At 42.4% G+C, this 13,962-nt stretch overlaps 1 protein-coding gene across 6 annotated transcripts in view; it reads right to left on the reverse strand.

Annotated features, from left to right (window-relative positions):
* Positions 1-1,501: 1,501 nt before the first annotated feature.
* The window catches only part of FRMD6 (FERM domain containing 6), a 301,404-nt gene continuing 288,943 nt past the window's right edge, over positions 1,502-13,962 (reverse strand). For all 6 annotated transcript variants that reach the window (XM_032871122.1, XM_032871121.1, XM_032871118.1 and 3 more), the window contains 4 exons: positions 12,537-12,872; positions 10,824-10,955; positions 6,404-6,495; positions 1,502-4,501 (listed from right to left, as the gene is read on the reverse strand). In XM_032871122.1, the coding sequence (XP_032727013.1) occupies positions 4,217-4,501; positions 6,404-6,495; positions 10,824-10,955; positions 12,537-12,872 (845 nt within the window). In that variant the 3' untranslated portion in view covers positions 1,502-4,216. The remainder of the gene's footprint in view (positions 4,502-6,403; positions 6,496-10,823; positions 10,956-12,536; positions 12,873-13,962) is intronic.

Genomic DNA, 13,962 nt, shown 5'->3' on the forward strand with positions numbered 1-13,962 from the left:
TCTAGCAGCACTGATGCCATTCTTCCTCTCAAATGTGTCCCTCCTTTTATCATCCCCTTTAGTGGCACCCTGTCCAGAGGAAAACTCAGCATCCTCCTCTGGGCACCAAGGGCCTCTCATGACTAGTCTGGAGCCCAAATGTCCCTGAGCGAGCACTGTTGTCTCTGGTTTCTCATCTTTGAGCGGTTGGTTTCTACCTCACCCCAACCTGCCAGAAGTTCCCTCTCAAGGCTCTTCCTCTGAGTAAAACCTTTGTTCTTTCCACCTTCCACTTCCTACCCACCCCTAGCTCTTCACTGGTTTTGCACCAGAGCAATACCCAAATAATCCTACCACAGGTCTGGTATGGGGGGGAGCTCAAAAAAACAGTGTGCAAACGAATAAATTTCATTTCTTGCAGTAGCAAAATTGTAAGTCTGTCTTCTGTATTAGATTGTGAGCTTTCTCTAAGTGCAGTGGGTAACATGGTATATGTAGTAGAGAAAGCAAAGCTTTCAGAGGTGGATTTGGGTTGCAAATGCTGCCCGAGATTTAAGAGCTGTAGGGTGTTGGGGAAGTCTGTTTCCTTGGCTATAAAATGAGTTGACTCCCTGAAGGGTTGTGAAGATTAGACATGGCGTGTATCGTGTCAGCTACACAGCAGGTGACCAGAAACTTAACTCACAATTTACCAGGTGCACCGCAAAATCCACGAGTAACACTAGAAAGCTTGTCTTTTGGATTGTATGGTCACGATTCTATGCAAGTTACATGTTGGTTAGGAGATTTGAAAACACTCCTCTCTCCCACCTTCATCCTCAGGGGCATATTGTAACTATTACCTTATTGAATCCCCCCAAACTGGCCTCGGAATTATTAATCCCACTGCAGGCAAGAAAACCAGAGTAATGGGAAGATCACGGCCATCCTTTCACAAGGCCGCCCGGGCTCTTCAGACCCCTGTCTACTGACCCTAAGTGCAGGTCCAGGCTCGAACCTTGATTCCACATGGGCCTCACCTTCAGCCTGGGGACTGCCTTTGAAATTTAACCCCTTACTTTTTACAACTGGAAATTCAACACTCCAAAGATGATTATTTTGTGGGCAAAACTAAGGTGATTATATTCATTTAAAAAATGAAAACCATTCTTTACTGAGTGCTTTCAGCCCCTCAGTGTGGGCGTGCCTAGAAACTGGCTGCCACGGCCTCTTGGAGCCTTGGTTCCTTCATCTCTAACTTGGGAATAAGACTGGCACCTGCCTTATATGCGTATGAGGATTAAAGGAGTTGATCTGAGAACTCCCAGCATGCGTGGGACAGGCAAAGCGTGTGGCGGGGCTCAGCCTCCGTCCTCACGAGCATCTCCGCCATGGGGGCCATCCGGCTCAGAGCCCTACCACACCTGGCCTTTAGGAAGTCCCTCCAGGTGCTCTGTTACAGGAAAGAAGAACACAAAGAAAACATTCACTTCTTAATGCCTCTTGGTTAACTTGAGAACTCTTAAAAAAAAAAAAAAGGCACTTTAAAGACAAATAAAAAGTAACTTTATTGACTGCTAATCTTACCATGAAATGCCTATAAGAAATCATTACAAAATACTGCAGTTTTCTTTTACACACTTTTGGTATCATCCTGATATGATGATCCTTTCACAGAAAGGATTATTTACAGTTTATGTAGATATAAAGCTCATTGTTGCAAATACAAATGTAGACGTAGAGAGGCCATATGTACCAAACAGGTATACCAACCAGCAACACTATTAACAAATGCAGAATAAATTACAGCTTCATACGTTTCTTTTCCTTTTTTTATTGTTTAAAACAATTTTCAAATACAAAATGTCAGTAACCAAAATGGATTTTCATATACATATATATAATTCTGCTGCAAACAGTGGATCAAAAAGCAAAAACGTTCCTTAGAATGTTTCATTTCTGAAAACCCACTATTCATAAACCCAATTAGAAAGAGGGTGTGCAAAACCACCAATGATGCTGGCAAAACCCTGAAGACCTGATTCTGGTTGAAGTACAGAGAAAAAGAAAGCACTACATACTTAATTGAAGATGCTTTTGTCTTGATGTTTGCAAGAAACGCTATGAGCTAAGGAAATGCACCACATTATGATCTGGGCTCTTTTCCGTTAAACCTCCCGGGATGTGTTTCTGACGCATCTATACGAAACGGTGGATTATTCAATGACTTACTTGTGAGTGAAGCAGTCAGTAGCTGATCCTTCTACCCTTTCGTACAGAAGACTGAGATCCTTTTGTACATTCAGATATCTGAAACTTTGGTTCTTTTAGAACTTTTGATAAAAGCAAAATAATTTCATGACTATAGAACTCTATAGAACTTGTGTTCCTTCCTCAGTGTTGGGTAAAACTGATCTGCCTGGGCTTGGAGGGCACACACTGCCCAGTGGGTGCACACGCACGTGGGGGTGTGCAAGGGGTGGCACAAAGGCGGGGCTGGCCCGTGTTCTCCACGCGTTCATCATACCGACTCCCACCCATGCGGAACACCGCATTTTCTGCTGTACCCGAAATCTATTTCTTTGTTACCTGAAAACTTAATCTTGTATAAAAATATGACTGTTTCTTTAGAAAATAATATATAGTTTTTTTTTTTAAGAAAACCTGGCAGATAGAAAAAATGGTATATCAAAATATGGTAAACAAATGTTGTAAAATACGAAATCATTACAAACATCTCATAGAAAGACACATTGTGCTAAAGTTCTCTCCCGAAGTGCGAACAACATTGTTACTATACATCTAAAGGTTAACAGATTCACTCTCCTGGACCTGATTTCATTCTATATCTTAACAGAAGTGGCAGTAACTAACTGTCTTAGAAATGGCCCTCTCTTAAACCGCTAACATTTTCTGTACACTTAAACTTCGAAATTAACAGAAAGACACCCTCTGCAGCCGTGGTTTTAAACCCCAATGCGTATCAGCTCCATTTGGAGAGCTTTAAAGGAAAAGGCAAGGGCACCTGGAACTTGCCGCAACAGACTGAGTTTATTGGCCGGAAGTGGGACCCAGACATTGTCATTTTTTTTAAAGCTCCCCAAATAATTCTATTGTGCAACCAGGGCTGAGGATCACAGCAAAAGACCCGTGAGAAAACAGTCATTCTTAACTTGACATATATTAACTGATTGTCTGTAGGTATCATTCATTCAGCAACACATTCTCCATGTTCAACAAGAAAGACCATGTACACAAAAACAGTCCTGGAAGCCAAGAAGAAGTTAGTAAGCTTTAAACACATATAAACACACGCAATCTCCGGTATTTATATATGTATAACATATACGTACAGTTATGGTATTTTGGTTAAGCAGAAACTAGCATTACCATAATTGGTTCTTGATTAAAACAAAACAAACAAAACACCAAGCACAAACATTTTCTAAGACATTTCCATAGTTTTAACAGAAACTCGTTTTGTAAACGCCACAAAATGCACACAGACATGAACACCACTGATCAGTTTTTCTGAGGAGAAACTCTGCTGGGTCCTAGAGCTTTCCGGGAGAGCAGGAAGAGGACAATGGCACCGAGCAGGCGTGAAGGGGTCACAAGGCATCAAAGCACACAGAGCCTTCTGGTTATTGCTTCATTCCCATCTTCTGGACCTGGGCTGTGCTTCTGTTATGCCCATGTCTTTGGCTTGCTAGAACTACAGGATTTTGACCACTTTGTTAGTGTTCACTTTGGGACAGCCCCGGAGAGGCGGCAATGGCTACATACTAGGCAACGGTCTCTCCATTAAAAGGAGAGACTCTTCTCTCCTCCCTCAAACCACGTGTGTGAGGGACTGACCAAAAAAAAAAAAAAAAAAAATTACAAGCAAACAAATAAACATAACAACATCTTCCACATGATTTAAAAAAATGTGATGTCGTGTAATCAAACGAAAAAACAAAAACGAGGAACAAACACCACGACTCAATGTTCTGAAGGGCTGGTAACCAGTAAAGCACATTTCCTTCCAAAGGATCATTAACTTCTGGGCACTGGTCTTGGTGTACATTCTCTGTAGTTCTTTTATCTCTGTGTGATACTTAAAGTGCAGTTGTCCCAAGGATTTTATTTCCATCGCAAGTATCATCAAGAAAGAGCTATATGTTCTGGGGTGAAGAAAATCTGGCACAATTCCATGGCTTTCCAACCTCCAGCAAACAGCAGGCTGCCTGTGGAGCCAGCTGCGTGCAGACGTACTCTATACAACGAACTCTGGAACTTCATCATGAGTGAGATCCAGAGAAAAGTACTTGCTGGTTCTTTTGACTGGAAAAGCATCTTGGATGTTGACACACTGCTGAGCCAAGCAGCTATTGCAGTACAGGCCTTCCTCATCCAGTTCGTGGCCGCACCCAAAAGTGTAGCTCTGAGCAGTGTCTTGACACAGACCTGCAATGCGCAAGAAGTCTTTCTGGTAAAGTCGGATGTCATCCAGGCTCAAGCTATGTCGATCAGTGGAGGTCTTTGGTTTCCGACATATAGTCTGCAGAATAAGGGAAGGTGAGAACAACTTTAAGAGTAGAGACCAAAGTGAAAGGTTAGCAATATTTGCCCTTGTAAAGAGAGAGCTGCAAAATCTTAGAAGGTTATGGAATCTCGTATGTTGGAAAGTGATTTCCAGTCTGAGGTTTCAGGGCCGCTGAGGCCCTGTGGAGAAAATGTCACAGCCACCACTAACAGCAACAAACATTCACCGAGCCCTTAGGTGCAAGGCCCTGACCGTTTAGTCTTCCCATCAGCCCTACGAGGTCAGTGCCATTATTCTCCCTGTTTTACAGACGAATAATCTAAGGCAAAGAAAGTAAATCCAACAGGAACCAACTGTCTCTAGCATCTCAGAAGTCAAGAAATGGTCTTGAAATAGGGCTGGATAGGTAAAGATAGGGCCCAATTTTTTTCTTCCCACTAGAATATGACAATTCAGCATGGTAACAGTTTCATGCTGAGGTCTGTTATTATTTTAATAAGAAGTGGGGAAACGAACCAATTATTATTCAAGAAACACAACTTAAAGAAGTGTTTTTTTTTTTTTTTTAAACTAGAATTCTTGGATAGAAAAATAATACAAAGTACAGAGAAGGCTGGGAGGCAAGAGTTGGGTCCCAAACACTGTAAGCAGTGTTCTGCCAAATACTTCTTACAGCAGGCAGCGGACTTCTAGAACTCATTATCCTAAGAAGTGCCACTGTGAAAATATAAATAGGTTAAAAAGTGGTTCAGATAATTACATGAATGGAAGATGCTTAATGGGTGATGGAAGGAAACAAGGCATCGTTCCTCTCAATTCAAGAGCTGCTTGAAAATGCACCAGCCAAACTTGTCAGAATAAGTGCTCACATTTTACTAAAGGCTAAAGTGCTGGGACAGAGAACAGGGTCTGAGCCCAAAAACATTTTATTAGGAACTACCACCTCCGGGCACCCTCTGGAGACGCCAATCGGCTGTACTCAGGCAGGCCTCCCGGGGGCCGCCAGGGTCTCCCACATGGAACCCGTTAGGTCCTCTCGGCAGGCACACAGGGGTGCTCCTGCCTTGTGGCTGTGCCTTGTGGCTACGGACATTTCTGTACCGTCAGACCTAACACCGGGGGCGGAACTGGGCGGGGGGCGAACCCAGGCGGTGTGACCCTGGAGCTCATAATCATCATGCTACATATACTGCTTTAGAAATGACTCAAAAACATTTAATAAGACAGCAGGTGAGCATTAAGGCTACTTAAATGAGACAGATGGAGAAAAGGGAGGAGAGAACCATACACAGAAGACAAAAAAAAAAAAAAAGAATTTAAAAAAAGACGGAGACAGTCCGAGAGAGAGAGGCATAAAGGGGAGAGCAAGAGAATGCTCAGGAAGAAAATGTGAGGATCAGTTATAGAATAAACCTGGATACTGCAACCACAAGTTTCAGAGTGTTTTATCTTCTGATATGTTAACAGTGTGTAGCCAGTGACCACAGGGTATCAAGCAGCCTCACTCAGCATACTTTGAAAATCCAATCTGGATGGAAAAATCAGAGTGTGGAAACACTTCTGCCACGACACTCCTCACGAGAAAATCCTTCTCCCAGTTGTTGAGGTCAATAAATACACACACACACACACACACACACACACACACACAGTTAATCTGAAGTCTATAGAGGCTTCCCAGCTACAAAAAGTGTGAAACAAAGTACATAATTTATTCAAATAAAGATCAACTCAAAGATGAATGGAACAAGCAAATAAAATGGACATAAGTTCTCAACAAAACTGGAATATCCCTATTAAGAATCATTTCCTGAGGGTTTTTAATTTTTGCTCATTTATATTAATAGAACTGTGAGTTCTATTTCAAGTTTTCAATAACTTCAGTACCCAATTTAAATTTTCCAATTCCTTCTGTACCTGCGGAAGAGAATCAGTGCTCTGGCCGCGAAGCTTGACGACAGTCTCTGAGGAGCTGGAGGTGGAAGAACCGATTTCTTTCACAATCAACCCTAAAGTAAAACACAGGGAAAAAAATAGTAAAACCAATGAAGACTTCTTACTAGTCATACCTCTTGCCACATATCTGACATATATGACCACCAAGATCAAAAGGTCAAATATTAGCTGTGACTGAACAATCTGTTACTCTTCTGTGGTGGGCGACCAGGACGGAACACATTCTGTCTCTTGTCTTACAGCAAGTAGGGAGGAGAAGGGTAAATGTGGGGTTAGAGGACAGGGAGAAGTTTAGAGCCTGAATTTTCTTTCTTCTTCTTTTTTTTAAAAAATATTTTATTTATTTATTTGACAGAGAGAGACACAGGGAGAGAGGGAACATAAGCAGAGGGAGTGCGAAAGGGAGAAGCAAGCAGGGAGCCTGACGCAGGGCTTGATGTCAGGACCCTGGGATCATGACCTGAGCTGAAGGCAGATGCTTAACACCTAAGCCACCCAGGCACCACTAGAACCTGAATTTTCTAAACAACAACTTCTAATTAAGGTATTTATGAAGTCAGTGACAAAAAGAAAGACTGTAGGTGAAAAAGCAGTTTATTGCCTAAAGTTCCCTCGCGTTCCATAGAGCACAGAGTCTGACCTTAACCCCAGCTGAACCACGACAGGGCCTTCTATGTTTGCTTCCCCTTAGATGTGCGGCAGTTTTGTGGGGGCTCTGACCACACGGATCTGGGATAGAACTGGGCCCAGATGAGTCATTACTGTGATTACTGTGTCTGCTGGCCAGTGACATGGCCTCCCTGTGTCGTAGTCTCCTCCTGTAAAGTGGGGCTGAAAGCAACATTTAACCCACGGAGTTTAACGATGACTGAAGAGCAAACGCATGGAAAGGGCAAGGGGCTGGACCTGCCTGCGGGACACACTCAACTCACAGGACCTTCTCGGGCTGATAGGGGCCCTGTGGCACTTGCTTCCTGCAGCAGATCCAACTGGGCAGAGGCCACAAATGGGAGGTCATCCTGAACACGTGGTTCTGGATCTCTGAGAGCTATAGGGCTCCTAATTGCCCTAGCGCTCAAGGACAATCTGCTAATATTTTGGAACTAGAAATTCAGGGCTGAAACTTCCCTCTGTGGCTGTGGTATGTGAGTGAAGCATCAGAAGTTAATGTTTCAGAAGATAAAGCTGCTGACAAGAACTGGAGATGGGAGTGAAGATGATCACTGACATTTTTCTTGCAGATCAATGAAGCAAGTCAGTCAAACCCCAGGTCCTCAAGGGTGAATGGTTTCTTAGGTAAAGTACGTTTTCACCTTATAAAAAAAGAACCTTGAGTAATGTGATTTTTATTTAGCTACTGTTGATTACCTCAGAAATGGCCTTTTGTGTTCTATCTTCTAATTCTTTAGAAATGACTCATAAGTGACTAGTATAGGCCTTGCATATATTAAGTGTTTGATAATTAGTTCAACTGAAACATGAAAGGAAGATATTCTTGGTTTACATGTAGACAGAAACTCTCAGGTAGATACTTACATCTTGGGGATGACACAGACTGCTTTAGTAGGGGGTCTTTCTCTAGAATATCCTTATATTTTAAAAAGCTTTAGCTTAAAAAAAAATTTATTTATTCATTTGAGAGAGAGACAGAGAGGACACAAGTGGAGACAGAGGCAGAAGCACACTCCTGGATGAGCCGGGCACCCGAAGTGGGGCTTGGTACCATGACCTGAGCCAAAGGCAGACGCTCAACCATCTGAGCCACCCAGGCACCCCAAAGCTTTAAACTTTTAATAAATCCTCCCAGAAAGATGCAGACTGGTGCACTAGGACCTGGAATGGGTCCTTCTGGATTTCCTGGTAAATGTGCTCTTGGCCCTTATGCCTGTAAATAATCTGCTTCCAAACCCAGACTCTGCGTTAGATAAATCAGCATCAAGTCTGGGGCTCAGAACACTAAACTGACATTGCCCAGACTTCCACATTTTAAATCTGAGCTCCACATTTTAAAAACAATGTTTAAATGCTCAAATTGTAGAGAATTTGGAAAAGTAGGATGACGCAAGAAAGAAAATAAGACCATCTATAAATACATCATCCAGAGAAAAGGCTATTAATATTTTTATGTATTTTTTTCATATACATATACACATTTTTATAATTTGAGAGCCTACTGTTAATACAATTTGTGTTGTTTTCCTTGCCTATCTTTCTCACATTATTAAATATCCTTTAAAAATCTCATTAGTTAATAGTCGTACAATATTCCAGCATATGGACAGAATAAACATTTCATTGTTACCTGTTGAGGTTCTTTTTCCTTTTCTTTGTTATTATAAATAATATTTCGGGAAGTGCTTTCACATATAAACCTTTTTAAACAACTATTTTATCTATACTCTATTTCTATTTAAAATTACAAAACCTGGGTGCCTGCGTGGCTCAGTTAAGCGTCTGCCTTCGGCTGAGGTCATGAACCCGGAGTCCTGGGATTGAGTCCTGAATCAGGCTCCCTGCTCCCCGGGGAACCTGCTTCTCCCTCTGCCTCTCGATCTCTCTGTGTCTCTCATGAATAAGTAAATAAAATCTTCAGAAAAATAAAATAATTACAAAATGTTATCATAAAAGTTAAACGTAGAAATATATACATAAAAAGCAAAAATCTGTTTCCCTTCCACCGCCTCTTCCCACTGACTCTTTGGTGTGTATTGTTTAGGCAGTTTTCTTTCCACACAAACACACATGCACACACAAAGAACATGCACCTATAATATGCATATAATTTTAAGTTTATATTTAATATATATTAAAATGTATTTATAAGGAAAAATGTCTATTTAATAAAGCAGATGGGCAAAAAAAGCCAAAAAGGGCCAAGTCTGGCACAAGAAGTCTAATTACACGACAGGCCAAGTAGCCTGATGAATCTGTGTTGGTTCGGCAGAGGGATTCTCTGTAACCGCTGTCAGGCCTTCTCCTGGTGGAACATCAGGGGGCCACGGTTCCACTAGGTTAGGAGGTAAAATTCTGCAATAAAGGAGCCTCATGCTCTTACAGATTAAATGCCAGGATGAGGGACCCTGCATGCTGGCCTTGTTCATCTCTGATTCCTAGCACCTGTTGCAGCAAGGAGACCCACTATCGGGGACCATGGGTCTTGACCGAGCAATCACAGGTCATCCCTGTTGTCAACAGGGTCTCTCACTCAAAGCTTGACATGGCTGAGTCATAAGCCCCCATGCTGTGTCCACGCTGCTGATTCCGAACACGTGTTTTTGTATGGATCGGAAACTGAGGCGTGAAATGTGACAAGGGCCATTAGGATGGACTGATGCTTAAAAACAAAACCCACAGTGCTGGGTTTTTTTTAGGGTAACATCTTTTACTTCATAGAAATAGTTATATAGTAACTATATATATATACACACACACACACACACACACACACACACTATCTATAAATATAGATAGTATATATCTGTATAGATATATTTATAGATAGTATATATTTACTATATAGATAGTATATATATATAGATAGATAGATAGTATATAGTATATAGGTAGTATATAGTATAGATAGTATATAGATAATATATATCTACTATCTATAGTTATATATATAGTTATTATATAACTATATATTATATTATATTATAGATAGTATATATCTACTATATATAGTTATATAACGATATTCTATAACTATATGTAACTATATTATATGTAACTATATATACAACTATATATAACTATATATAACTATATTATATAACTATATATATAGATAGTATATATATAGATATTATATATATAGTATAATAACTATATATATATAACCCTAGACTAGGGTTCCAGTGAATGTGTGTTCTCTAACAGAGTTAATTGAATACGGAATTTAGTAAGTGTCTTTTTATGTCTACCTTTTTTGACACTTTTTCCTCCAGACTCCTACACCCAGGATGATCTAGTGGGGGAAAACAATACAAAACAAACCCAGAGACCCTCTGTTTCTAGCTGCACAGCATTTGTCCCCCTCATGGACAGGGTTTCCCATCTGTAGAAAGGTTTCTGAGGCCCCTTCCAGAACTATTACAGGAGTCTCTGACTATCATTTAAAATAACAAAACAAATCAACAACAACAAAGAGGAAACTGTGCTTCGCCCAGAGCTTGGGGTGGAGGGTGCTTCTTCCCCTTCCTTTCCCATTCTCCCTGGGAAGATCCTCAAGCCGGCAGTCTGTGGTGCTGACCTGGAAACTTCTGATTCCAGTCCAGTTGGACCTAGAGCCCCCCCCCCCCAAACCTCCTGTTTTCTGGGACCCCTGCTTCTCAGCCTGGGATGGTGCACTCCTGAAGAAGAACTTCCTGTAAGAGCTCACCAGAGTGTCCATTCAGCTTCCGCGACAGGAGCATGTCCTCGGTGATATAGATGCACATGTCTGGGCTGACTTCCAGGGACTCTTCATTCATCCGCTCCAGGTCCCGGGGGTCGTCGACCAGCATCTCTATCTCTGACACAGAAGAAGGAAAAAGCATTTGGGGATATGAAGGGAAATGGACACCAGAATGCACAACCGTACTGTGAAGGAGGCTATGTGATTCCCCATATTTTAAAATAGATTTGCTGATGAGAATCTACACTAGGAAACTCAAGGGACAATTCTCAGCTAGATGTATTCTCTTTTTTCACAGGATTGGTGTGTTATCAACATGTTTTCTCGTGCCACGATTTGTCAATTATTCTTTACTCTTTAAGAAAGCAGGAAAGAGAAAGGGGTGCCTGCGGGGCTCAGTGGGTTAATGGTCTGATTCTTGATTTCTGCTCAGGTCACGATCTCGGGACTGTGAGATCGAGCTTGCATCAAGTTCCTCACTCAGCACAGAGTCCGCTTGTTGCTCTCCCTCTGCCCCACCCTTTACACATGCTCACGCTCGCACACTCTAAAATAAATCATAAATAAACTCTTAAAAATAAAGAAAGAAGGAAAGAGCTCTACCACCTTGCTGAGATGACAGAGGGAAAACTAAGACTGATGGGCTGTTTGCCTGAGGCCAGAGTACAATGAGTTGTTCATGAGGGTCCCCATTTCCCATAGCTGCCTACTCGCAAGGCATTGAAGGGACTTCATTTGAGATCCACATGAATTCTACAGTAACCAAACCAAGCAAATGTGCTGCAGTTTTCCTTAATGAAGTCAGTATCTTTTTCCCAAATGTGAATGTTACAGCACTTGAGGCAGAAAAATAAAAAAAGAGAAGCACACAAGGGCGCCTGGGTGGCTGTCGGTTAAGCATCTGCCTTTCACTCAGGTCATAATCCTAGGTCTTGGGCTCGAGCCCTACATTAGGCTTCCTGCTCTGAGGAGAGACTGTTTCTCCCTCTGTCTCTGTTTCCCCCTCCCCTCTCTGTCTCTCACGAATAAGTAAAATCTTAAAAACAAAACAAAACAAAAAAAGAAAGAAAGAAAGAAAGAAAGAAAGAAAGAAAGAAAGAAAGAAAGATGCACACATAGGCTAAGTTTGTCTGATACAGGCTGGAGGTCTGGTTTTCTCTCCCTAACACAGAGTTAAGCATCCAGGCTCTAACTTTCTATTATATTCCCAGAATTCCAGTTGCATAGGAGGAATTTAAGTAATACTTACTAAATAACCAATGTCCTGGACTCAAATCTTTTTTTTTTTTCCCTGCAAAAAGTTGAAGACATTTCTGTCACCATTGTTGCATCTACTCTGCTGTCCGAATCAATGTCTATTTAATCTGGGAATCAGAAACGCAGACCTGAGCACTGCAGGCTGACTTCTGCTCTACCTCATAGAAACCAATAGGACTCAGAAGCCACTAGCACCCCAGCCTGTGGCCACAACGGATCACCGCCGGAGGAATGCTTTCCTCACCACACAAGCAAGTCCACAAAATCATGGGGCAGGGAGGGGGAACGTAAGACCCTTCTTCTCTACCGGTACTTCCGAGTGGCGCTCGCATAGCACGTCTCCAGAACTGGTAGTTGAAAACAATACCAGGCAGGGGGAGGGAGGAGGCCAGAGCTGGCGGGGCAGCACCGCGAGTGGGGAGAGCCCCGGGGAGCCCTTACCGTCATCCTGTGAGTCCTCCTCCAGCCGGTCCTTGCCGCTGCTCTCCACTCCGGAGGTGTGTGAGCTGCCGTGGCTGGTCATGGAGCTGCAGGTTTTCAGCTTGCGGTGGATGGCGCTGCCGGAGTAGCTGTCCTCCGGCCCTGCGTCTCGGGGCTTGGTGTCCGCCTCGATGCCCGAGGTGTGGGAACTGCTGTGGCTGGCGGTGGAGTGGCGCGACAGGCGCTTGTGCCGGACGCTGCCCGCGCTGCTCCCGCTGGCCCGGGACCGCTTCTCCAGCTGGTCCACGTCCAGGTCCAGGCTGTCGCTGATATAAGACTCCCGGTACTGCTTCTTCTCTGCGTGGGGAGGAGCACAGCGTGTCGTTACAGGCAACCAAGACAGAAGGAATGGCCGGTTGGCTTACATGAGGCTAAGAACCAGGGCGACTGCGCACCCAGAATGGAGGCTGCTGAGGGTTGTGACAGGAGCGCAACTTAAGAAGACTGCAAATGAACAGAAACCAGGACAACAGACCCGAAGGAGTATTCACACCACTCCCAGAGTTTTAAGGCTTTAAAACTGGAAAAGTGCTCTTCCGAAACAGAGTCGCCAGGCCACCTCTGCTCCACAAACCTCTATGGGTCCACAGTGACATGGGTTCAGTAAGTGCAAATAAATACTCAGAAGTGTTTAGAGCCATGGGCCATCGGCATGTCAGCCACTATTGTGATTTTGTATTACGTAGAAGTATCAGTTCCACAATGGATTAGACATTTTAAAATAATTTCAGAAGCACTGCTATAGAAGACTGTTTAAGATATATAATTATACTAATTGCCATTGATTTTATTTATTCAGTTTGGCCCATTATTAGTTTAGTTCTGACTGCTGAATATAATTTAAAATAAAATTACTCTTCTGCAAATTTCTTCCAAAGAGTTCTAAAATTTAGTTTCTCATTAATGGAGACTCCTTTTCTCCATTTTGGGTGAACTAGTGAGGCTTTATTATCTATTTGGAAAATATAGGAATTGCTACTGGTTTGGAGATTTATACCGGGGTGACCTCTGATTGATAAAACGGTTCTTTCATAGGTCAGCGCCATTCTTTAACACAAAGACGTATTAGAAAGTCCCTTTTGTCAAATGCTTAAGTAACCATTACATTAAAGCACCAAATAACAACTGAGTTGCAGGTATGCAATTAAACCCTTGTGTTACAGGTCAGAATTTTAAAACAGGGAAGTAGATAAGATTCTTTGTCTTCTTAATACAGATGAGAAATAACACATTAGAACTATGTTAAAGATGGCAAATGCATGTGGGGAAGGTTAAATTGGTATTATTTCAGAAATTGGTAACTTGTAGACTCTGGGTTCTCAGGGGGCCTACTGATGGATTTAATTGTCTTGTTTCTTGGTAAGTGAAAACACTTGTACTCCTGATG

This window comes from Lontra canadensis, unplaced genomic scaffold (genome assembly GCF_010015895.1).
Source record: "Lontra canadensis isolate GAN:19392208 unplaced genomic scaffold, GSC_riverotter_1.0 scaffold42, whole genome shotgun sequence".
Classification (NCBI taxonomy): Eukaryota; Metazoa; Chordata; class Mammalia; order Carnivora; family Mustelidae; genus Lontra; species Lontra canadensis.